General features: G+C 60.2%; 10 protein-coding genes across 10 annotated transcripts; all 10 read right to left on the reverse strand.

Moving 5' to 3' along the window:
- Positions 1-777: 777 nt before the first annotated feature.
- Positions 778-1,677, reverse strand: LMXM_15_1390 (conserved hypothetical protein; the record flags this gene model as incomplete). Its single annotated transcript, XM_003873612.1, has 1 exon — positions 778-1,677. The coding sequence occupies one exon, from the start codon at positions 1,675-1,677 to the stop codon at positions 778-780; it is 900 nt and encodes a 299-aa protein (XP_003873661.1).
- A 598-nt stretch (positions 1,678-2,275) lies between these two features.
- Positions 2,276-3,163, reverse strand: LMXM_15_1400 (conserved hypothetical protein; the record flags this gene model as incomplete). The annotated part of the gene is made up of 1 exon (XM_003873613.1): positions 2,276-3,163. The coding sequence occupies one exon, from the start codon at positions 3,161-3,163 to the stop codon at positions 2,276-2,278; it is 888 nt and encodes a 295-aa protein (XP_003873662.1).
- A 772-nt stretch (positions 3,164-3,935) lies between these two features.
- Positions 3,936-5,372, reverse strand: LMXM_15_1410 (conserved hypothetical protein; the record flags this gene model as incomplete). The annotated part of the gene is made up of 1 exon (XM_003873614.1): positions 3,936-5,372. The coding sequence occupies one exon, from the start codon at positions 5,370-5,372 to the stop codon at positions 3,936-3,938; it is 1,437 nt and encodes a 478-aa protein (XP_003873663.1).
- Positions 5,373-6,320: 948 nt separating this feature from the next.
- LMXM_15_1420 (putative mismatch repair protein MSH3) lies at positions 6,321-9,347 on the reverse strand (the record flags this gene model as incomplete). The annotated part of the gene is made up of 1 exon (XM_003873615.1): positions 6,321-9,347. The coding sequence occupies one exon, from the start codon at positions 9,345-9,347 to the stop codon at positions 6,321-6,323; it is 3,027 nt and encodes a 1,008-aa protein (XP_003873664.1).
- A 1,963-nt stretch (positions 9,348-11,310) lies between these two features.
- LMXM_15_1430 (conserved hypothetical protein) lies at positions 11,311-11,598 on the reverse strand (the record flags this gene model as incomplete). Its single annotated transcript, XM_003873616.1, has 1 exon — positions 11,311-11,598. The coding sequence occupies one exon, from the start codon at positions 11,596-11,598 to the stop codon at positions 11,311-11,313; it is 288 nt and encodes a 95-aa protein (XP_003873665.1).
- A 1,306-nt stretch (positions 11,599-12,904) lies between these two features.
- On the reverse strand, positions 12,905-14,617 carry LMXM_15_1440 (putative glutaminyl-tRNA synthetase; the record flags this gene model as incomplete). The annotated part of the gene is made up of 1 exon (XM_003873617.1): positions 12,905-14,617. The coding sequence occupies one exon, from the start codon at positions 14,615-14,617 to the stop codon at positions 12,905-12,907; it is 1,713 nt and encodes a 570-aa protein (XP_003873666.1).
- Positions 14,618-16,247: 1,630 nt separating this feature from the next.
- Positions 16,248-17,129, reverse strand: LMXM_15_1450 (proliferative cell nuclear antigen (PCNA),putative; the record flags this gene model as incomplete). The annotated part of the gene is made up of 1 exon (XM_003873618.1): positions 16,248-17,129. One exon carries the CDS (start codon positions 17,127-17,129, stop codon positions 16,248-16,250), a length of 882 nt encoding a protein of 293 aa, XP_003873667.1.
- Positions 17,130-17,849: 720 nt separating this feature from the next.
- LMXM_15_1460 (phosphomevalonate kinase-like protein) lies at positions 17,850-19,226 on the reverse strand (the record flags this gene model as incomplete). Its single annotated transcript, XM_003873619.1, has 1 exon — positions 17,850-19,226. The coding sequence occupies one exon, from the start codon at positions 19,224-19,226 to the stop codon at positions 17,850-17,852; it is 1,377 nt and encodes a 458-aa protein (XP_003873668.1).
- A 1,142-nt stretch (positions 19,227-20,368) lies between these two features.
- LMXM_15_1465 (conserved hypothetical protein) lies at positions 20,369-20,746 on the reverse strand (the record flags this gene model as incomplete). Its single annotated transcript, XM_003873620.1, has 1 exon — positions 20,369-20,746. The coding sequence occupies one exon, from the start codon at positions 20,744-20,746 to the stop codon at positions 20,369-20,371; it is 378 nt and encodes a 125-aa protein (XP_003873669.1).
- A 1,400-nt stretch (positions 20,747-22,146) lies between these two features.
- On the reverse strand, positions 22,147-22,527 carry LMXM_15_1470 (NPH2/RS6-like protein; the record flags this gene model as incomplete). Its single annotated transcript, XM_003873621.1, has 1 exon — positions 22,147-22,527. The coding sequence occupies one exon, from the start codon at positions 22,525-22,527 to the stop codon at positions 22,147-22,149; it is 381 nt and encodes a 126-aa protein (XP_003873670.1).
- Between the last annotated feature and the right edge of the window lie 622 nt (positions 22,528-23,149).

Consider the following 23,149-nt stretch of genomic DNA (forward strand, 5'->3'; position numbering starts at 1 on the left):
CCCCGAAAAATGCACAACGGCACCAGTGACGGGAAACAGGTGATGCACACACACACACGCGAATGGAGGGCAGGTGTCACTGCTGTAGAGAGCGCAGCAACGGATCTGCCGAGTAAGGCGAATCAAGAAGCCGCGCACCATTGGTCGATGGGGAGGGCGGGGGCAGGTGGGTCGGTAGAGAGAAGGGAGGACGTCGATGGTGAATGAAACCGAAGTGGAAGATGGTGGACTCCGGTCATGATGGAGGAGGGTGAGAGGGAGGCCCTACAGGCGTGAAGGCCAACGATGTACCTACCTGCGCTTGTGCCTGGCGGGAGAGGGTGACGTGGGGGGGGGTGATGGGGAGGCGTCATGTCGGCGCTCTCTCGTTCTCTCACCCTCTTCCCAATGTCGCCCGGCACAAACACGCAGCTGGTCATCCACGCACATGTACGCGCATCTGCCGCTGCTGCTGATAGATTTATTCGCTTTCGTTTCGCTTATGTGTGATCATGACGGCAGCGGATCGAAGTGGGGGCTGAGTGGGGGCTGGGGGAGGGTTAGGCGAAGGAAAGGCGGAGCACATCGACCATGTTCGCGTGCGCCAGTAAAATTAGAGCTCGCAGAGAGCGGAACAAATTTACGTGTATATCCAGGGAACGGGTGTGCCGCCGTGGCCGCGCACCGCGCCATGGTCACCACCGCGGTGAGGCGACCAGCAGCAGCATCAGGTCGAACGGCAGCGCCTGTTGCCCACCTCCCGCAACGGTAGAGGCTACTCGGTGACGTTCGCCCACCCTACTCAAGCTTCGTGAGTTTCCGAGGAGAGGTGAAGCGTTGGCCAATCACCTTGCCGAGCATGCGAACGGCGATGTTGGCAACGACAGACAGTGCGACAAAAACCGGCATAAGTGCAGGGCGGTAGAGCTTCATCTTCACAATGGCGGGTGCGCTGTTGCTCAGACGCGGCGGGGCGAGTTGGTAGTTGACGTTCAGTCCGAGCAGAAGCCCGCAGGGGGCGAGGACGGCAAAGTTCGCGAACGTCGAGACCCAAGTGAGGTGGTACAGGTGCGCTCGGTCAAGTCCGAGCGTGTCGTACCGGGCGACAAAGTACAGCGGCAGCAGGAGCAGCAGAGCGTGATGCAGGAAAAAAATGTAGCCCTCCCAGAGGTACTGATGATCGTCCCAGTCCGGCTGCACCAGTGCCCCGAGCGGGCTCCAGACCCAGTCCACCAACAGCGAGGCGAGGTAGCAGCCGCTCCCGTACTGGTGCGGCCTATCGCGCATGAAGATGTAGATCCACATCCCGGTGAATAGGTGGCAGGGCATGAGAAGCCACCCCAGTTGCACAAAGGGCTTCGGCCGCGATGCCTTGGTGAGGCCCTGCACGGCGAAGCACACCATCAATATGTACGCAATCAGCCTGTTGATGGGGCATTTCAGTGAGCGACCCACTCCGGCTGTGGCGAGCCGCGAGATGGCTGCGGACCGGAAGCCGCGAGACTGGCGGTGCAGCACCCTGCAGAACAGCAGCGCCGCCGCGCAGAGCACCACGTGCAGCTTGGGAGGCTGAAACCAGTACTGGTGAGCCGGCATGACACCCCAGCTCATGCCGGTGCGGTCTCCAATCACCGTGAGGACATCAGCGAACAAATCAGGCACAATGTAGTCGCACCACGCGACTACCTCTGCATCCATCAAGGAGAAGGGGAGAAAGGCAGGTGAGGGGGGGGGTGAAGGACGGAGACGATAACGGGGCCGCAGGCGTGCGAGACAGCCCTAGGTAAGGGTCAGAAGATAGCGCAGCTGCAACGATGGTGTTGCACCCTCCAAAAAAAAATCGGCGGACGCGAAGCGGATGTGACCAATGTGGGCAAGCAAGAGAATAATGAGGAGCGATGACGTGAAGCGGATGTGGCCCGAGGCGGAGAGTGTGGGGTGGCGGTGGCGGTAGCGGTAGGTGGTGAGGAGATTGCGTGCGTGCGTGTGGATGCATGCTTTTGAGGAAGACGCTCATGGAACGTGGGTGCGTCTGTATGCGGGCCATCATCCCCCTTGCCCTGCGCGGGGCACACCGACGCGGTTTAGGCGTGGTGTGCGCAAGAGTGTGGCCCTCATTGCGTGCGCTGGCAGGCCTTCTCTGTCTACTGTTTGCTTCACATTACGGTGATGGTGCTTAGACTGTAAGGAGGCGGATAGCGAACAACACCAGCACACACACGCACATACACACAGACGGACAGCGACACACACAAACGCCTTCGATGGCGGCCCACTGTTCGACTGTAGCGGCACCTCAGGCCTTGTCAGAGCCGTCCGCCCCCTCTGTCCCCATCTCTCTCTCCAGTGCCTCCAGCTCCGCCTGCAGGCGCGTAATCTCGTCATCGGTGACCTCCACCTCGTCCTCACTTTCCGCGGAAACCTCAGTCGCTGAAGTAGTCGCACTCGTCTGCGACGCCCCTTCCACAGTCTCATCCCCCTTCACCTTATCAGAGGTGGCCGCCGCAGAGGCCGCGGTGCCAGACGTAACGGCGGCGTTGCGCTCCGCATTCTCTTCGAGGGGGTAGTAGAGGAGGTCCACGGGCGATCTCTTATACCATGTCTGCTCTCCGGCCAAGTAGCGCCGGCAGTTGTCGCTCACGTGCCAGAAGCCGAGCTCATCCGCATGCTGGAGGGCATAGCTAGCGCAGTCCTTCCGATCCACCCGCAGACACGCCTCGAGGAAGATCTCGAAGGAGTCATCGCTGAGGCGAATGTAGTAGTGGTTGCTGCACTGGTTCAGCAGCTGACAGGCGTAGCTGAGGTCAAGCGGGCGCTCCACCAGGTCGAAGGCAGTGTGCAGGTCCTCTGCAGTAGGCCGATCCGTCCCTCGGAAGGAGTGAAACTTTCTGTACCACTCCAGTACGTACTTCTCCATGGACGTCTCGGGGCCCTCGAGGCGAGCCTTCTGAAGGAGGTGGCGCTTCTTGCTGAGCCACACCGGCTGATGCGCCATGCACTTCGGTCGCACATAGGGTCTGTCGAGGCCGCCTAGCCACGCCTGGTACAACATCTCCGTACGCTGGTGGTCTGGCTGCTGGATTACAGTGTAGATCTTCCAGTTGTCGGCGCCCTTGAGGAAGAGCATCCAGTACGGTCTGCGGTACCGCAGCGAGGCAAGGAGAGCCTGAGAGGTGCACAGCATGATGGCGGCCGGCTCCTCGTACCCTTCGGTGCGAGTGTATGCAGAGTAACGGCCATCGCAGAGACAGAGAGACAGCAAGAGAAAGGAGAAGATACAAGTGCGGTGCAAACAACGCGTTGAAGCGGAGGTCCAGACACACACGCACACGCAAATCCCTACGCGCATGCACCGATGTGCGAGCCTACCACAGAGAGAGAAGAAATCGGGACATGTGAGGGCGTTCGACGTCATGTAGAAGCGCTCTACTGCTAAGACTCGTGTTTTCTGTGATGTGATGTGATTGTGTGCACGTGGCTCCCTCTGCTTCCAGAGCACGCATCTCCGTGCTCTGCCACACACACTCACCCACTCACACGCACACAGACACAGAGACACGCTTCCCCCCTCTCGCGGGCGTGGCGACGCTGTGTTCAGTCTCCTTGAGGGTGTTGTACTTGCCTTTGTTTCCTTTCATAGCCCAATGGCAGGAACGCACGCACACACACGCACGGAACAACAAGTACAGCGGATCACCGACACATGCCAGTGTAGACACGCACCCACACAGACACAGTTGACAACAGAGTCGCTGGAAAGGGTTTGAGAGAGCGCAGCCATGCACCCGTCCGCCACTACTGCACCCCCTTCCCAGTTTCGCATCTGTCTCTCTCTCTGTGTGTGTGTGTGTGCCACAACGGCATCGCCTTACGCATGTCCGGCTCCAGGATGGAGGGAGGGAGTGCAGCCTCGGCGACGTGCGCCATTCAGCAAGGAGAGGGGCTGCCTCGTCCCATCACGGCGCGTGGCCCGCCTCGTCAGCGAGCTGCAGAGCGATTTGCAGTTCCCGCTCCGCCTCTCGCAGGCGCTGGTGGTACTTTTGGTACGCCTTCATCTTCAGCTGATCAGCCGTCAGCGGGGTCGTCACCCCGTCTGAGGGAGGCAGTGTCGTGCGATGCGGACAGCCGCTGCCTGCACGCGTGGCAACGGGTTGGCCGCCTGTGGCTGCAGCGCCATTCGCCGCTGGCGGCGGAGGGCGCAGCTGCTGCCTGTAGCGTTCGTACGCCTCGCGAATTTCAGCCTCCATGTCGTCGGAGGTGTCGGTCGGCTGCTGTTGAGCGGGGGCTCCCTCTTGAGCCTCAGGTGCCGCCGCGCCTTCTACCACGTCCGCTGGCGCCGGCTCGGCCTCCGCGGAAGGTGAACCTGCCGCGTCGTCGCCACCGCGCATCTGCATGATGTTCGCCCTGCAGTACGGACACGTTGAGTGGCCTTCCAACCACCGCTCGAGGCAGTCGATGTGGTAGCAGTGACCGCATGGTAGCCGCTTCGTACCACCACCAGGCACCATGTCCTCGTAGCAAATCGTACATCGCACGTCGCGCGCCAGATCCTCGGCAGTGGCGTCAGGCATGCTGTTCCGCACCCGCCGAGCCAAGACGAGGAACTCGGCCAGTCCAGATGCCTTCTCGAAGATTCGCAGCACATGCCCCACGAAACCGCGCAAGAGCAGCAGTGGCAGCGCCGCCTTGTAGAAAATATACGCGTAAACGCTGACGAACAGCAGCGACTCTGCAATGCTCGTGACGGCGTCCGCCACAAACGGAAGAAGTGTGTGCTGGCCACGGAGGACGAACAGGCTGGCGAAGTGCACCGTGCTGCGCAGCGATGAGCTCAACAGCAGCATGTAGATAAGAATCATGGAGTAGTGCATCGACGCCTTCTCCTCCGTCAACTCTGGCCGTGTTTTAATCATCCACGTCAGCAGCCCAACGTCGCAGATGATCGCGAAGCACAGGTACGCCGGCATGCGCGCCGCGGACACCCACGTCATCTGCATCGTCGACAGTGTCGTGACGCGCTCCGACGCGAGCTTGTGCAGCACCCGCCACGCGAGCGTGAAAAGAAAGAAGAAGCTTGCGGCGCTTATGATCGGCTGGTCCATGTACAGCGGCACCACGACGCACTCCACCGTGTAGAGCGTGAAGGACGTGAGCAGCGCCGTCTCCTCCGACGCGTTCAGCTGCCCAAAGAAGCACCACTGCAGCACCATCCACAGCACCACGGTAAAGGCGATGGCGGTGTTGACGATGAGCAGCCGGAAGGAGGACGAGTTTGCCAAGGCGACCATCGCTGGGTAGAACTCACGGTACGTGTTGGCGTAGTCAGCCAAGAACAAGAAGCACGCGAGGAAAGAGGAGACCACGTAGGCCACAACCGATGTGCGGCCCACCATGACGACCCCCGCGATGGCTGCCGGCGCGGCTCGAAAAGGCGAGAAAAGCAGTAAAAGAATGCGGCGACGGGTGCACCGAGAGGTGCACCGCACGCAGACGCCTGTGTGCGGTGCGTGCAAGGAAAGTCGTGGGCGAGTGTATGGGTGGATATCCTACTCTGCAGCAGAGTGCACTTTGTGCCCTCCACGAGAGCGAGAAGAGCGAGCGGAAGATAGGGAGAGTGACGAGTAGAGGCGAAGGTGACGTATCATAGCAATGGGTATCATCGCCATGGGCGTCTGTGCAGCACAGTGGCCTAACTCGACACGACGGCGTGGTGGCGAGTGGTGCCGCGCCCGCCTGAAGACGGCTTGCGCGATACCGCGCACAACGTCGAATCATCTCTTCCTTTCGCCACACACCTCTCTGCCGGTGCAAGGCACCGACGCGGCGCAGTGAAACACAGCCATCGGGCGTGCCTTGTATGTCAGCTGTCCATGAGGGTTTTACGGCGGACGGGCGGCGTATCTGGCGAGCTTCCACTGCGTGTTGCGGCCATGACAACGCCGCGCCTCGCATTCACAAGGGCTCCATTGCCGCCACCACCACCACCACCATAGCAGTACAGCGCGCACACACATCAGCTCCACGTGAGGAGGTGCAAGCGGCGGCGAAGGTCGCGCTTGCCAGCTTGGGGGGAGGGAGGGGTGAACAGAGGAACGACAGCGCCGCAAGAGCCATTGGCCTGCGCAGCAAGCGAAGGAATGACGCGGAGGCCGTCCCGCCATCGTCACGACAGCCTCCTTGCCAGCCCTTCGAGTGTACGTGTGAGCGGGGGGAGGGAGAAGGGGGCTGCTCACCGATACGAGTGAACAACCTGCCCAATATCTGCCACCGCAGAGGCAACCGCACAGAGAGGTGGGGCCGTCGAGAAGTGGTGAGAGCCCCCTCGTCCAGTTTGGATGGAATCACGACGACAGAAAACGGCGTACCTCGTAGAGGACCTGCTTCACGCGATGCTGCTGCTCCGCCTCGGCGCTTAGGCGACTGGCGGTGTCCGTCACCGCAGATGGCAGACCTGCTTCCCGGCCGATCGCTACACCGAAGCTCGACGGCGTGACGCCGCGGCACGGCTTGTAGGTGAAGACCAACGACGGCTTCATGCCATGGTCAGCGAGCGGACTTGGGTCCGACTCCTTGAAGCCCATGTAGTAGCACGTCACGTCGCGAGCTTCGTCGGCGTCCATCCGCTTCTCTTCATTTTCCCCGCCGCCGGAGGTCCTCTGCACCACGTAGGGATCGCACAGATAGCAATAGTGCGTCACGAACACGGTGGTGGCCCGACGGTCGAGCAAGTACTCTAGCGTCGCGGCAGCAACGGCAGCACCGTCGAAGCTGCTTGTGCCGCGCCCCAGCTCGTCCATCAGCACAAGTGAATGGGGCAGCTGCGGGGCACGCAGGATGCGACTTGTCTCGTCCATCTCTGAGAGAAAGGTGGAGGCCCCTTCAAGGATGGAGTCGCTGGCGCCCATGCGGCAATATACGCCCTCGAACACCGGCAGCTCCGCTGCGTCGGCCGGCACGCCACAGCCCATTTGCGCCAGCACGACGAACGTACCCACCATGCGCATGAGAGCAGACTTGCCGCCCATGTTTGGCCCGGTCAGCAGCCACGCCCCGCCTGCGCGCAGCTGCACATCGCAGCTGACGTAGCCGTGAGGGAGAAGCCGATCGAGGATGGGGTGGCGGCCCTGCCGAATGGTGAGCGCCACGGGCGACGACGCCGACGTAGAAGACTGCCGCGCCCACGCTGGTAGCGCCACGAGCGCTGGCATCACATAGCCCGGCTGCTGGGACACCAACGCCAGAGAGCGGAGAGCGTCCAGTGCTGCGATGGATTCCACCACGCCCGTCAGCACCCGCATCACTTCTACGTCAGCGACGGTATCACGCTGGTGCTGACACCAAGCTGCGGTGGCCGCCAGCAACAGCCGCTCCGTCGCCGCCGTCAGCCCAATGTGCTGCTCCGTGATAATCGGCGTGCGGTATCGCACATTCGTCTTCGTGCGTGTCTGCACTACCCAGTCCGACGGCACGCGCGCGCACTTGCAGGCCGGCACGTCGAGTACAAAGGGAGTGCCACAGATGGCGCGATACTCGAGCCCTGGCAAGCCTAGCACCTTTCGTGCTGCCTCCAGCTCCGCCTGCAGGGCAGCCTCTGCCTCCTGCCTCGCCTTCAGATGCGGCAGCAACGCGTTCGGCACGGCGCGACAGCCCTCCGTGAAGTACTCTAGCGGTGTCGTCGCGGTGGTGCGTAGCAGTGCAGCATGCCTCTCGAGCAGTCGCGCCACCGCGGGGCCATGTACATTTGCCAGCAGTTGAGTAAGAAGAGGCGGCGGTCGGCTGCCGCTGAGGCCGGCATCGCTGTCCCCGTCGCACAGCTGCGCTGCCAGTACTGAAACACTTCGTACCATGCGCAGCAGGCGCACGAACTCGACAACTTGGCAGCGCTCAGCATACAGCTTGCTCACGACGGCCTCGATATCCCCCAGGCGCGCGCACTCGTGAAGGAGATCCTCGACCTGGCCGTGGTCTTTGCAGACCATGAGGTAAACGAGTACTTCCTGCCTGGCGACAATGGAGGCGCGCTCGCACAGCGGCGCAGCAAGCCACCGGCGCAGACACCGCGATCCGCACGGTGTGACGCTGTGGTCGAGCAGTCCTACCAAGGAGCCACGGGGCCCTACACTGCTGTGAAAAACGTCCAACGCACGCAGCGTCGGGCCGGGAAGGTGCAGGCAGCCAAGCCGCGCGCCTGTGCTCGCGCCGTCGGGCGCTGGAGACGCCGGCACTGCCGCTCCTTCTTCGTTTTCGCGGGGCGCCTCTTCAGTTGAGCTTCCGCCCGCGCACAGCGACCGGTACACCTGGTCCAGCCTGTACGGCTTCAGATACGACTCGATGGCAGCGTCGATGCTCTGCCCTGCGGCATAGACGTAGCCAGAGACGCTGACGTCTTTGCCATCCTCCTCCCCGTTCGCTGTCGGCCCGAAATTGAGTGGCAACCCGTGGCGCAGAACCGTGGCGTACACCTCCGGGAGAGCCTTCAAAAAGCATGCTGTCGTGCGTTGCAGCGACACGTCACGGCTGCCGCGCTCTCTCGATGGGGACTCTGCCGCCAGCACAATCACCTCGGCGATGTCGTACTGCTGCGTGATGTCCTCCAGCTCGAGAGCGCCTCGAACGTCGAAGCGCAGGCACCGCTGCGTCACGAAGCTCACCAGCACCACCGACAGCGGCGGCCGCGCTGTTGTGGGTGCGTCCTCTGTGGCATCGGTGCCACGCGTACCACCGCAGCGGCCGGTGTCTATGAAGCACAGGAATAGCTCCGATGCGCTTGCGTCTGGCGAAGGAGGCGCATGCGGTGGTGGCCAGCTGAAGCCATTGCCATCCCCCTCTTCGGCTTCTCCCGCTCCGGCGCAGCTCTCCTCTGCTGGGACTTTGGAGGCATCCCCAGGACCGCAGCCGTTGCCACCGCCGTTGGTGACGCGTTCCGTGGGGAGGAGGGTACCGCGGCTGTACAGCTGCGACACACTGCGGGTGAAGAGGCCGCTCTTGAGTCCGTCCGCCGCTCGCATAGCCGCGGACTCCTGGTCAGCAAAGCCAACGTGGTACCCCATCGCCACAAGCCGGTGCACGTAGAGGTCCACGCGGGTGTACGGGAAACTGCTGTACTCGAAGGGTTGCCCTGGAATACACATGATGCCGACGCGGCGGCTGACGGCGCGGCTGTCGGAGCCGTAGAATTTTACGCGATAACCGCAAGCGACCATCAAGATCACATGTGGTGAGATGGATTCTTTCAGCGCCACTACCTGCTGCTCGAGTGGGGTCAGGCTGACACCCTCTGTCTCCCCTTTTACAGCTGATCGACAGCATAAAACCTCGATGGCGTGCGCGACATCCTCCTGATCATCCTGCCGTCCACGCTTGCTCATCGGTCTTTCTTCGTGAAGCACACGAGGTGCCCTCGCAGGTGCCAATGCCTGACTGTGAGCCAGAAGCGGCGGTAGGGGTAGAGAAGGGCGTAGAGCAGCTCAGGGGCGATGGTGAAGGTGGAGAAGACAAAGGCGAGCTGCGTGCCTCGGCCCCGTTCACTTCGCTTTTCGTGCCTTGCTCTTGCGTCGCCCAACGTTGGAAAAGTCACAGTGTGCTGCTGGGAGCTGAGAAGTGCGTGTGTGTGTGCGTGTGGGTGCAGTTCATTCGTTCTGAGTGCGATGTCCGAACGCGTGAGAGCCAGCGAGAGGGGCATGGAGCAGTGGAAGAGAGCGGTCCAAGAGAGCGGGGTGAGAAGGGGAAGAGGTAGTGCACGGATGTATCCGTTGCCGATGGCGTCGCAGCCCAATGATAGGGCCGCTGTGGGTTTGTCGGTCGGTCTGGTGTTGACCAAGACGTGGGGGATGTAAATGCAGAGTTAAGCGAAGGGGGGGGGGGGAACTGGCAGGTGGCGAAGCGGCAACGGTAAAGTACAGACGCGTCCACGCACAAAAGACGTCTCGTCTGCCCCCCCCACCGTGTCGTTTTCAACACACGCAGGCACAGACACGCATTCGCCCATATATACACCGACACATACGCACATCCATGTACACACATATATGGATACACCTATGCATATATATATATACACTTACACATACGTATATACATATGTACGCTGGCGCACAGAAAAGCAGGGGGTACATTCACGCAGGAAAAGAGGATCGACGACCAACCATGTAGTTAGCGGAAGCGGACGACAGGCGGTGGCGTGGCGGCAGCGGTGGCGGCCAAACGACGAGTGTGGCGGCACCGACGCATAATAAGTAAACGCGTCCAGGCAAACACGGGAAATTCAAATGGAGAAGAAGCAAAAGGCCAAGCGTCGGCTGAGCTCTGAGGGGTAAGAAAGACTGAGGGTGGAGCTGCAAGCGCACCAGCGGTGCGCTGGCACTTATGTCACGAGATGAGTCCTCCCTTTCCTTCGGCGGCGTGAGAGAGGAGGGAGAGAGCGTTTTACGCGGAGCCCATTGAGCGAGTCGGCATACTCGTCTCCATTGACCCGACCTCTGATGTGGTGTGGTGTGTGTGTGTGTGGTCATGCCGCTTACACCGAGAGGGGCACACCGGTCGGAACAAAGTGCGTCCACCATACAAGAGCACAGATGCGCGCATAGGCCTGTGCTTGTGCACAGGACAGGAGTGCGGAAACACCTTCCCTTCCAGCTTCCCGTCACACAGGGTGGAGACATGAAGGAGTGGGTTGTGGCGGGACTTACTGTGAGGGCACGGATAGCGGCGTCGACGAGGGAGGAGGGACCCAGAAGGCGCACTGGCGATTGGAGTGCAGTCATTGCTCGCAGTGGGCAAGGGAATATGAGAAGGAAGCCTCCGTCGTCCCTCTCTCGCTCCCTCAGATCTTGTCGCACGTGTATGCGCCCCGCGGAAGGCGAGCGAAAGGCAAACCCAAAACGGAAAAACTCTCGCTGGGATCGGTGCATTTCCACTCGCTGGCGCAGGACGGCGAGCGGGGGAGGTGCGGAGGTAAGCAGGAGAGTTGGCCATCGGCATTTCCATGTAAAAGGCGCCCTTTCACCACCACAGAGCGGGCCCGGAGAAGAGGGAAGCCGTTTGCCGCGGAAAAGAAGACCAGGAAAGGGAGCGCTAGACTGCACATGATGACAACATGTGCGCTCAACTCCGCACGAAGATATGAGCGACAGTAAGAAACAGCGAGATACATGGGCACGGAAAACGGCATCAAGAACCTTCAAGATGGCAGTGCACTGGTGTCAATGAGTTCGCGCGAGAGCAAGGGGGGAGGCGACAATAGATGTTATCGCGACCGGCCTTCTTTCCCTGCCACGCCACCACCCGTTCCACTTACTCTCGTCGCATGCGCGATGGACGCACATCTCTGCTTTAGGTCCGCATGACGTTGGCAAAGTTCTTCTTTTCTAGAAGGTACGCCTTGAACAGCTTGCCCACGACCAGGTGGTGCTTGAGATTGATGCGACGGTCCTCGGCGAGCATGTCGAGCAGCTCGTCGCTCATGTGCGCGACGGTGTTGGGCTGGACATGCTCGCATGGCGTGTCGTGTTCAGATGAAAATCGGTCCAGAGAGTGCGTCTGCTTCGCACCAGTGAGCGTGTGCGTCGGTTCATCGCAGCTATCGGTGGCCTGTGCACTGTCCAGCGGCGTCGATGACATCTGCGTAAAGACGCCTCGCTTGCTGTTGATGTTTTCGGCCCGGAGAGGACTCTGTGCAAGCCAGAGAGGGGGCCACGGAGTGCGTGTGGAGCGGAAGGGGGGGGGGATGAGAAGGGGAATGTCTTCAGCGTGAAAATCAAGAAGAGCAGCGCATTTATGGGTCGATGCTGCAACGCCAATCCCGCGGTAGAAACGGCAGCCGCACAACGAGGAAGAGGACGAGGAGGAAGAAGAGGGAAGTAAAGGAGAGAGGTGACGAGACGTGTGCGCAGCGGGTGTATGGTGTGGCCTCAGGGTTCTCAATGCTTTCTCCGTTAGGTGTGGCTTAGCACAGCACAGCTGCGCTACATTTGCAGACACGAGCAAGAACGCAACGGTGGCAGAGACTCGACACACCGGCGTACGGTACATGAGTGGGGGCGCCTTCAACGTGTAGCGCAGACGCGGGCTGTCCGCTGCGTGGCTTAGGTTATGCATTGGCTACTCGCAGCGTGGCAGACAACAACGCTAACGTAAAGTCAGTCGGCACATCTTCGTCGCTTGCGCATTGGAGCTGACCGCATCTCTCGTCTCTACTCGCTGAGCTGTTAGCCCGGATCTCCTCCGTTCCTGGCCAAGGGCATGAGGGTGTGTACTTGAGTGACGTGTGATTAGAATGGGTGGGCGAGACGTGGTGGTATGCGTGGTGTTGGCGGACCAATGCTGACAACAGGGAACGGAAAAGGAAACGGTCCGACACACACACACACACACACACACACACACACACACGTGAACAACACGACCGGTCCCCCTACTTAGATCTCAGATGTTTGCCTTTCCAGCTTTCAGCTTCTCCTCCCCTGCCAAGGGTGGCTAAATCGTGGCACACTGCACCCACACTCATTTTGCTGGTGACCCGGCAAGATGAGCGCAGGCGAGAGGGAGGGAGAAAGGGAACGCGATATGGCGATGATGGCGGTGCGAGCCAGAGCACGAGGAGGAGGAGAGGCACATATCGTGGAAGAGGCAGTAGGGAGGTGGTGGTGGTGGTGGTGGGGGTGGGGAGCTTGTACGATGGAGATGAGCCGCCGCCTTGCATACACCCGATTGCGTGTGTGTGTGTGTGTGTGTGTCACGCCTGCTATTGCTGTGAAGCGCTGCAGACCAGAGCACCGCCACTGCGTGCGCTGTCCTTCCCTCCCTGTCCTCTGAGCCGCCTCCGCCGCCTTCCAACAACAACAGCGCACGACGACAAAAAACTGACGAGGAAGAGAGGCGGTGCCGCCCCCGGCGCGTATTTCCTGCTGCGTCGGTGCCGCTGCTGCTACTTCCTCTTCGCAGGCACCGGCTCGGCAACGGTGGCCTTGCCCTTATCCTCGCGCAGCCCCAGCACTCGGTTCATGACGAGGTGGTCGGCCGTGGTATCAGGGTCGACGACAAAGTACCCGAAGCGTTCCACCTGGATCGACTCGAAGTGCTTGAAGTTCTCGACGCCCTTCTCCGCGTACCCGTTCGATACCACCTCGCTGTTCTCGTCGATGAACTTGAGAAACTCGGGATCAATGGCGGCACGGTCGTCTTTTAGGAGCGCATTGTACAAGCGCACCTCCACCGGCGTGCATGCCGTCGCGCTCACCCAGGAGATGTTTGTCTTCGGCTTGTCCTCGCGCTCGAAGTCGATGTCTACATGAATTACCATCGGCTGTCCCTTGGCGTCCACCTCGAAGCTCTTACACACGACGTTGCCTGAGTACTTGAGGCCCACCACGCGTGGGCCGGGGGCGAGTCCGTAGAACTTGTTGTTGTTGTCCTCTGCGTGAAAGTCGCTGCGGTCGACATAGAAGGTGTCCGTAAATGTCAAGGCGCGGCTACCGAGCTCAGGCTTGCGCGGGTGGTTCGGACACTCGAAGATCTGCTCACCCTTCCAGTTGTCCACCACCACCTTGATTGGGTCAATCACCATCAGCCGGCGCTCGCAGCGCTCGTCGAGGTCCTCGCGCAGGGTGTTCTCCAGCATGCTGATCTGAATTACATTCATGGAGCGGGTGATACCAACTAGCTCACAGAAGCGGTTGATGGCGGCCGGAGTGTACCCGCGGCGACGCATGCCGGCAAGGGTGAGCAGACGGGGGTCGTCAAACCCGCGGACAATGCCCTTGCGCACCAGCACGTTGATCTTACGCTTCGAGAGCAGCGAGCCCGTTACGTTGAGGCGGCTGAACTCCCACACGTGCGGACGCCACAGGTTGAGCTCGCTCAGAAGCCAGAAGTAGCTCTCGCGGCGCGTCTCGAACTCCAGCGTGCACAGGCTGTAGTCAATGTCCTCGAGCGAGTCAATGAGGCAGTGGGTGAAGTCGTAGCTTGGGTAGATGCACCACTTGTCCTTGATGTGCGGGTGCTCGACGTACTTGACGCGGTACGCAATGAAGTCGCGCATGTTCGGGTTGTCGCTCTTCATATCGGCCTTCACGCGAAGCGTCGCCTCGCCCTCGGCGTAGCGGCCCTGGCGCATGTGCTTGAAGAGGAGCAGATTCTGCTCGACGCTGCGGTTGCGCCACGGACTGTCCTCGCGCTGCTCTCGCTGCTGTTTCAGCTCGTCCGGCGTGCTGTGATCGACGTAGGCCTTCCCATCCTTGATGAGCTGGACGGCGAAGGCGTGCAGCTGGTCAAAGTAGTCGGAGGAGAAGGTGACCCAGTCCGGTTTCCACCCCATCCAGTCCACCATCTCCATGATGGCATCAATGTAGACCTGATCCTCCGACTCGGGATTCGTATCGTCGTAGCGCAGATAGCACTTGCCGCCGTGCGCGCGTGCGCTGCCGAAGTTGAGGTTCATGCTCTTGGCATGGCCAATGTGCAGGAAGCCATTCGGCTCCGGAGGGAAGCGGAAGTACGGCTTCCCGCCGGTGACCTTCTCGTGAGCCTCGAGTAGCTCGCGCGTGTTCCGGCACCCCGGGACGGGACGGCCGCTCTGCAGGATTGACAGATCGCGCTTCGTCTCCATCTCCTTCACCTCTGCAGCTGCCAGTCCCGCCATCTTTGCCAAGCGCGGGCGGAATAGGCGGAACGTTGTTTTCGTGAGTGTCGTTGGGGGAGGGGGGTTACTCTGTGTACGTGGTGATGGGTGTGTCTGTGCTCCGGCAGCGATACGTGCGGTGCAACGGATGGCCTTGCTCTGTGGATGCTTGCCAGCGTGCAATGTCGAAACGAAAAACAGAGAGAGACGGGTATGCGTGGGAGAAGAAAGCAAGTAAAGGGAGCCGGCGGACGTGTGTGGGGGAAGAGATGCAGAGGCCACATGTGTAAGTCATGACAGCCCTTGGCATTGAGGTTGCACACGCCATCTTCCGCTGGCGAGTTTGGCACCACATCACACGCACAGAGGAAAGAAGAGCGCCTACAGTTACCGCCTCACGGTCACCTTTCTTTGCCACTGTGCATGAGGAGAAGGGGGAGGGGCCGTCACTGCTGGCAGTTGACATCACGAAGGTGCGGTTGTGGTTCTTCTGTTTTAGCGCTGTAGTTGCGCATGAGGTTGGATGAACACCCCTCCCCCCATCATCGAGGACATTGTTGAAGCGTTCTGTGGGACATGACCACCATGGCCACAGACAGAAAGCGTGCAGAAGAAATCAAAGGATCGAGCAAACGGCATCCCGGACGTCACGCCTTCGCTCGTCCACTCCCTCTCTGCCTTGAGACGACCTCAAGCGCGCGCGCACCAGCCATGCACAACCAGAGACAAAGAAGAAGAAAGATCCCACGAATACGCGCTGCACGTCACCGCTGCGTGTGTGTGGGGGGAGGGGCTCCACCTTCTCTGTAGGGGCGCCTCTCTTTTCTTTAGTCAGCTTCTATGCGCTGTGTGTGCACGCAGACAGGGAGAGAGCGAGCGAGGGGGTGTGCTCACAGGCACACGTACATGCACACACCAGTATTGCAAGCATGTTCCTACACAACTTTAAGGCATTAGTGCCCCTCCTCCTCCTCCGGTCTCCCCCTCCACGCATCCGCTTCTGCGCGTGTGCAACGTCAGCTGAAGAATTTCATCTCGCCCTTCACCTCCCTCTCAACGCACCTCTTAGCAGCCCGTTGGGCCTAAGGAGGGGGGGGGGAGAGGGCGTGTATCGCACACACCTTCTCAAGGATGAACACGCACCCGCCCCTCAGCGCCTTTTCCCGGTGGCAACGCGCTCTGCGTGGTGGCCCTCCCGCCGAAATGGACAGGAAGCCAAACAGAGCATTATAGTACACCAGTGGCAGCGAGGCGTCATGATGTGCCAGATTTGTGTCTGAGAGAGGCAGTTTTCTATGTCTATGAAATTGAGGGAGAGGGGAGGGAGAGCCCATGGAAGCGGTAGCCAGTGAGGAGGGGGTGGGTGGAGATGACCCCTGTGAGCCTGCAGGATCGGGGGGGGGGGGGGGAGACAAGACGCGCTCACACAGAGAGACAGTCCAGTCGATGTAAAAGAAGAAACCAACAACGGTCACGAGAACTCGGTGTGAAAGCGGGAGGCATGAGGAGAGTGTGGAGGAGGGAGAGGACAGTGCGTGTGGTAGCACCACGTGTTGACCGCACACGCGCTACAGCGGAGGGGGGAGGGGCCTTCGTAGCACATAGCCTTTTCTCACCACTTCGTTCTGCTACACTCATCCATACGCCGCCTTCACTCCGCATCGTCCACCTTGGGCGCCAGGTAATAGCGAAGGTAACCGACGTTGTCGATGCCGTACTCCACCATGCAAGGACTGTCCTTGGCAAACTTGAGCGTGACGCGCTCGCTGAGTGTCGAGCCCTTTGCAAAGATGCCCATGAAGCGGAGCGCGAAGGAGAGCGTGATGGGCTCCTCCATCGCCACCTCGACCCCAATGGCGCAGTTGCCGCCCTCCGTCTTGTTGTACTTGCGAGAGATGGGCTCGTGCTCGTCCTCCTCCCGGGCCTCCGCCTTCACCTCTGATTTTACCTCCGACTTGGCGCTGCGGTCCGACACGCCGGCGGCCTGAAGGAATGTGTAGCCCTGCCCAACATCACCCGATGAGCTGAACTTCACGCCCTCCTTGCTGATGGCGATAGTGACAGTGTCGCCGAAGACCTGCATGTCGCGCACAATCTTCGCGAACTCGGCGGAGTTGAGTGTGACAGTGCTGCGGTAGTCCATCTCAGGAATGCCCATCGACTCCGCCTCGATTTCGAGCAGCTTCAGCTGGTACTCACACTTGCGCGTCTTCTCCGGATTCTCGGAGGTGAGGGTGACCACGTCCGAGTCATCGTCGTGACGCAGGCTGAGGCTGTCGTTGCCGTCGACGATCTTCAGCACCTTGGAGAGGGAGGCAAGGTTGAGTCCAAGGATAATGTTGCGCTCGCACTGGTACTTGACAAAGCAGTCGTCGCGCAGCAGCATGTGCACGAGGGCGACGTGACTGGAGTCCATGGCCTGAATGGACAGACCTCCCGGGTTGCAGTCGAAGTTCGCCTCATTCACCAACCCGTTGATGCACTCGACCAGACGCTTCCACAGGCTGGCGTACTGGACCTGAGCCTCGAGCATGATGACGAAAAGTGGCGTAGAGGTGCTTGCGAGATGATGATGTGCTATGCGGTACAGGGCGCAGACGTATGCGTGTGTGTAGACGGTATGCGTGTGTGCGTGTATGGGTGTATCTGCGCGGCAGGCTGACGTGGGCGGTGGAGCGCATGGCGATTGGTTCACGTTCATCGACAGCGATGATGGCGGTGCCGACACCGAGAAAGTGAGGCGCAAACGTATGAAGGAGCAATAAGCGAGGCAAGAGGCGGCGGATGCCGCGCGTGATGCAGGCAGTGGCGCACGGGCATACCGCACATGAAGCGAGACGAAGGTGGCGGTGGTGAAGAGAGCCGCACATGTGAAGAGCTCGAGACAACTCGATGCAGCATTATGGGCAACGGGAGGCCCGGGCGCCTTTGGGAGGTGGGGTGCCGCACATCGCCCTGGAAAGCAACTTGTTGTTTGACTGCTGTTGTGGCCAAGGCAGTAAAATATGAGTGGTAATCGGTCTCCCGCGGTCGCACGTGTACGTTATCATACAGCCTTAGAATGCAACAATCACCACGCATACATGTGCTTCCAGAGAGAGCGGTGAAAAGGGTTAAGAGCACAAGCGAAACCGTACTGCAGCGGCGCCGTGCAAGTCGTATTGTTGCTGTATCCAGCTCTCTGCCGACGACGTCATGCCACACAGCCCTGGCAGTGCGAAAAGCATTCATGCTCTGCTACCTCTGCAACACCTCAGGGTGGGGGCTGGACGAGCAGGCCACTCGGATCTTCGCGCACTAGGAGCGGGCAGACATTCATTGTAGCGTAGTGCTCCCAAAAGGCCTCCACAGCAGCGGCGCATTCGTCACCGAGCACGAGGGCGAACACGGCGTCGTAGCCGCCGGCGCCAGGGCAGCCGACCGCGAACACACCCGGCAGAGTCGCCGTGTCGTTCAAGAGATCGGTCAGCTCTACCGGCTCCACCTTCACCTCCGCGGCCATGCCCATGTCCCGTAGGAGGGCACGGCTACGGGCTGCGCAGCGGGACGCCTCGACGATGCACTGCATTGACTCGCCGTCTGCCTTGAACAGCGGCAGCGAGGGCACCTGCTGGAGCGCCGCCATGGAAGCCGCGTAGACGTCCGGCTTCGCTGCCGCCTCGTCGATCATGCGACGCAGAGCGGCGATGTACGCCTCATTGTTGCGACGCAGCTGCTCCCAAAGGTTGTTTGGGGTGTCAGCGACAGACTTGCGCCACGCCATGATCTTGGCGACCATGCCAGGAGTGCTGGAGCCGCCTTGGTGTACGTCTCCGAGGATCAGCTTCACTCCAGGCGGTAGGCGGAACGGCTCGGGCGGCACCCACACCTCTTCCATGTCCACACACCGCCTCAGTGTCTCTACTTCCACCGATGTCGGCTGCTGAGCACTGTCCAGCATCATCGACACGCGGCTCACAGGAAAGCGGCGGTAGGCGCACGTGCCGTAGACGGCGGTGTACACGTCGAAGCCGCTGCCGATCTTGCCCTGTGTGACACTGTGGGCAATCTGGGCGATGCGATGGACGTACTCGTGTGAGCACCCGTCCGCATTGAAGTGGTGGCACAGGCACGCCACGATGCTGGTCGTCATGGCCGCAGACGACCCCAAGCCGGTCTTGGAGACGGCACCGACCAGCGGCAGGTGGGGTGGGAGGGCGCGCAGATTGGCCACGTTCACGTCCTTCCCTTGGCTCTCCAAATAGTTGCGTTGACTGTAAAAGTCATTGTCAGCCAGGAGCTCCACCCAAATCTCGCCATCGGTGCTGCTGCCCAGTGACTGGGCGGCTGCCACAGAGTAGAGGACAGCGTTGAAGATAAAAGGGCTTTCCGACCCCTCCGTCTGCTTCACCGCGACGGTACCGGGCACTGACGTGTCGGCGACGAAGCAGAATGACTGACGAAACTGCGGCGAGCTCATGTGCACCGTGGTTTGCCTCGAAACGCCGGTCGTTGCGGGCTCAACCTTGAAGATGCGCGTCGTGAAGCGCGCGTTTACGCCGATCGAGATGCCGACATTGGCCGGGGTACACGATTCTACAATAAGGTAGCTACCAAGGATGAGAACCTTGCCGGGTGCTGACACCTCCATTACCGATGAGTTTTTGAGCCGAGAGTAGGGGGGGGAGAAAGGATGGCGGACAAGGGGACGTTGCGCGCGAGGAACAGAGGGAGGCTGCGGCAGTGGTTAGCTATAGAAGACACTTGTTCAGGCAAACAAGTATGTGTACGTGCAGAGAGAGGGCAGAATATGGTGGCACGCGAGCACAGAATACAAGATGTGCGACGTGTGTCTGTGTCTGTACGACGGGCGCACGGGAGTGTTGCACCACGGAGGGATGGTGGGAGAGATGGGGGAGGGAGGACGCACAGACGAAGAAAAGGCGATGATAGAAACAGATGTGCTGAAGGGGCGGAGAGGAGACGGAGAAACGAAGCTCTGCGCAAACCTAGTAAGACATACGCACACACACGAGAAGGGGGCAGAGGAAGAGGGGAAGAGGGAGTCAAGGTGCTTCATCGTGGTGGGGGCCATGACAGGTGGTGGTGTCTGGACTTAGCTGCGCTGCATTCGGTGATAGACTTGACAGGCGCTATCGAGTATCGGAGTTCCCATTGCGGTCTGCAGCAGGCGGCAGCCCAGGGACCGCGAATTAGTGATGTCCCTGTCACACAGTAGGAGGAGTGGAGAGGTTGCAGCGAGGACAGAGGAAGGAAATGAGGAGTGTCCGCGAAGCTGCAGCGCGGCAAGCGTGCGCAAGAAGGTAGAGGCCCCAAAGGGAAAGAGGGATTCTACAACAAGCCGAGACGCATACGCCGTGTGGTGCTGCCGGGGTTCCTACAGCAGAAGAGGCGCTGTGTAAGTCTTGCCATTCGAACGCGGGGGTGGGAGGGGAGGGGAGGGGGGGGGCGCCGCCAAGGCGCCGGTTGGAACCCGCACAGAAGAATCCAAACCCTTACCGACGCACATCAACGCGCTCAACACCTCCGACTTCGCCATCCCTCCGGTGATAAGGGAAGAGGAAGACGGGGAAGAGAGAAAACAGGCAGCAACGCATCGATTGTACGGCAACGGCCCAGTTTTGCGCACAAGCGCAGACGCGCAACGCAGTTGAATTATAGATCAGCGATGGGGGCATCAGATAGAGAGAGGCATGGAGAACACAACAGGGGAGGATAGAGGTGATTGCGCCCCTCCGCTCTGCCCCACCATCTATCCCACCTCTTCCCTGCTCAATGCTTGGATTCGAGTTCCTTAAGCAGTGCCGGGTCCACAACGACAGTACGCTTCTTGCGGCGTGCCGCGGCCATCTCCTCCTCTGTCGGCGGCTCGGCCACCACCACAGCCTCGCCGTTCTCTTGCACGGCACCGCCCTCGACGTTGATCTGGTGAAGGCGGTAGAGGTAGTAGGAGGCGCACAAAGCAAACGTCCCGGCGCAGAAGAACACGACAAGGAAAAAGACGTACCCGCTTCGGCTCGTGCAGCACCACGAGGCGCAGTCCGAGATACTGGGGTTCAGCAGAGCACACATGCCATTCGCCATGCACGGCTCCCGTGCGCACTCGGCGCGCAGAGAGGCGTAGCCGCTGCACTTTGCTGTGCAAGACATGCTACCTCTGTGTGTGTGTGTGTGGTGCAGTTGGGTGCGTGGTTTCGATGCGGCGAATTAAATGCGAGTGATATAGTGAGAGAGCACGCGTGCGGTTAGCGATGTAGGACAGCCGCGTATTCAAGACGGACGCATACACGCGCAGACACACGCACGACGACAGGCACTGCGAAGCCCTCCGTGGCTGTGAAAGAAAGGACACAGAAAAGTCGGCAGAGGCGGATACTAGTGGGGGTGGAGGGAGAGCGATGTACATGTGAGAGCTGCGCACACAAAACAAACCTGGGACGTATGAGCCGCGTGTGTGGCGCTTCACAAAAGGGCAGAAGCTTCTCGACCACCTTCCACTCCCTTTCCTTCTACCGGTGGGTTCAGCACTGGAAATACAGCGCTGAGAAGAGCAACAACAGCACCCTGTCGCGCAGAGGTGGCGAGGAGTGGGAAAGAGAGACGCTCCTGTGGAAGGTTAAGGGCACGCATCATCTGTCTCGCACCCGTCTACAACCTGTAGAACCAATCCTTCAGTGTCGGCGCCGCCAACATGTGCCACGGCTGCGCCAAGAGACCTCCGTGAGTCAAGTACACGAAGAGAGAAACCGCTTCTCCGGAGGACCGGATTCGGTTGGCGGTTAGCCTGGTTCGCCTACCCACACTGCGCGCCTTTTATTTGGCTGAGCTTCTTACACCGATTAATCTTCACTCGGAATTACAGAGAAGGAAAAGGTAACGACGCCTCAGGACTGAGTAGCCGCGCGCCGACACACACGCGAGACTTCCCATTCGCGTGCCGGCCAAGGCATCTCCGTATTCTTCATCACAGGACCACAGGAATGACGGGAGAGAGGGAGAGGGAGGGGCTTCGAGTGCACCGGGCGACGCAGAATGCCCACATTCCTGGCACAGACACACAGTGATAGACGAGAGCCATCGACAGCAGCAAAAATGCGAGGCATATAGGAGAAAACGTACCACCACCAAAGCGAAGGGGAAGGGAGTGGGGGCCCCTCTTCTGGTTCGACTTTCGTGGCTGCATAGCGGTGTGCACGTTTCGGCTGCCGCTGCCGCTGCTGCCGCTGCTGTCTCCCTCTTCCTCCCGTTTGGCCACTCTAGCGAAGAATCACAGAAGACAGCGTCTCTTTATCGTTCTCTCACTTTAACAAGCGAAAACAAAAATATCGTTAGCGCTTCTTCGATCAAACTGCACCACAGGACTTCCGCCGCCGCCGCCGCCGCTGGAAAACTCTCGCATGAGCGGCGACACGCACACCGCGCAGCCTCGCATATTGGCCATCCTTGCTCACCAGGAGGCGCCGTCGCACGGCAGTCTTAGCTCGAGTGCAACAACAAATAGAACATAAACCCAGGGAACACACAAAACCAGAAAAGCAAGGAAAACCACCTCAGAGCAACCGCTCGATCTCGAGCTTCACTGCCTGGACCTTCGCAGCAACAGGGCTGTTCTCGCCCTGAAGGATGGCTAGCGCCACGACATTGCGAGACACCTGCGACGCACGGCCAAGCGCCGTCTTGGACGGCACGAAGACGTACGGGACGTTCTTGTCTTCGCACAAGAGGGGGAGGTGCAGGAGAATCTCAATCGGGTTCGTGTCACCCGCCAACACTATCAGGTCCGCAATGCCGCGGTTCAAGGCCTTGGTGGCCTCGTTGGCGCCTTTCTTCACCATCTTGGCATTGCTCGCCTCCTGCACGAGATCGAGGATGGTCTGGCTTAGGCGATCCGTCGAAAGAGGGAAGGCCTTCTCGCTGATTTCTCCAGTCATTTCTCGTGTTGGGGAAAGCTGTAAAAGGGTGGTGGTCCTGTGGAAAGAGTTCTGGTGATGGAAGTGCGCTTGTGTACGTGTGTATGCCCAAATTGGTATTGCTGAAAGTGAGGAGCGGCGCAGATGTATGTCCGCGTGTGGGGTATGGGTGAGGCTCAACACGGCCGCATGCACGCGCACGTGTAAGTTTCCCAAGTTGTCGAAGTAGGGCAGGATATGGCGAGAGGAGGGAGAAGGGCGCGCCGACAGGTTGTGGCAAGTGTTGAAGGGAAGGTGTCGCAGAGGAGGAGAAGGGGAGGGGGAGGACCACTAAAATAGGATGAGGTGAAGCACGTGCGCCGAACACAGGCAAATCAAGAGGGAGGCACACGAGGATGAATACATCTCGATGGGAATCGCAGGCAGAGCAGTTGTCCTGTTGGGTGCCCTAAAGGCGCTACTTAGGAGTGCTTTCAGCACCGTGCGAGGTGTTCGTCATCTAACGTTTTGGTTCCTCCCACGCGTGGTGTGGCTACGCCCTCGCAACGCGTGTGGATCGCCGCAGACGTGGAGGGGGAGAGGTGCTGCCGCATCCATACACACCGGAGAGAAACTCAGAAGCAGTCTGGCTCACTCTCACGCG

This window comes from Leishmania mexicana, chromosome 15 (assembly GCF_000234665.1).
Source record: "Leishmania mexicana MHOM/GT/2001/U1103 complete genome, chromosome 15".
Classification (NCBI taxonomy): domain Eukaryota; phylum Euglenozoa; class Kinetoplastea; order Trypanosomatida; family Trypanosomatidae; genus Leishmania; species Leishmania mexicana.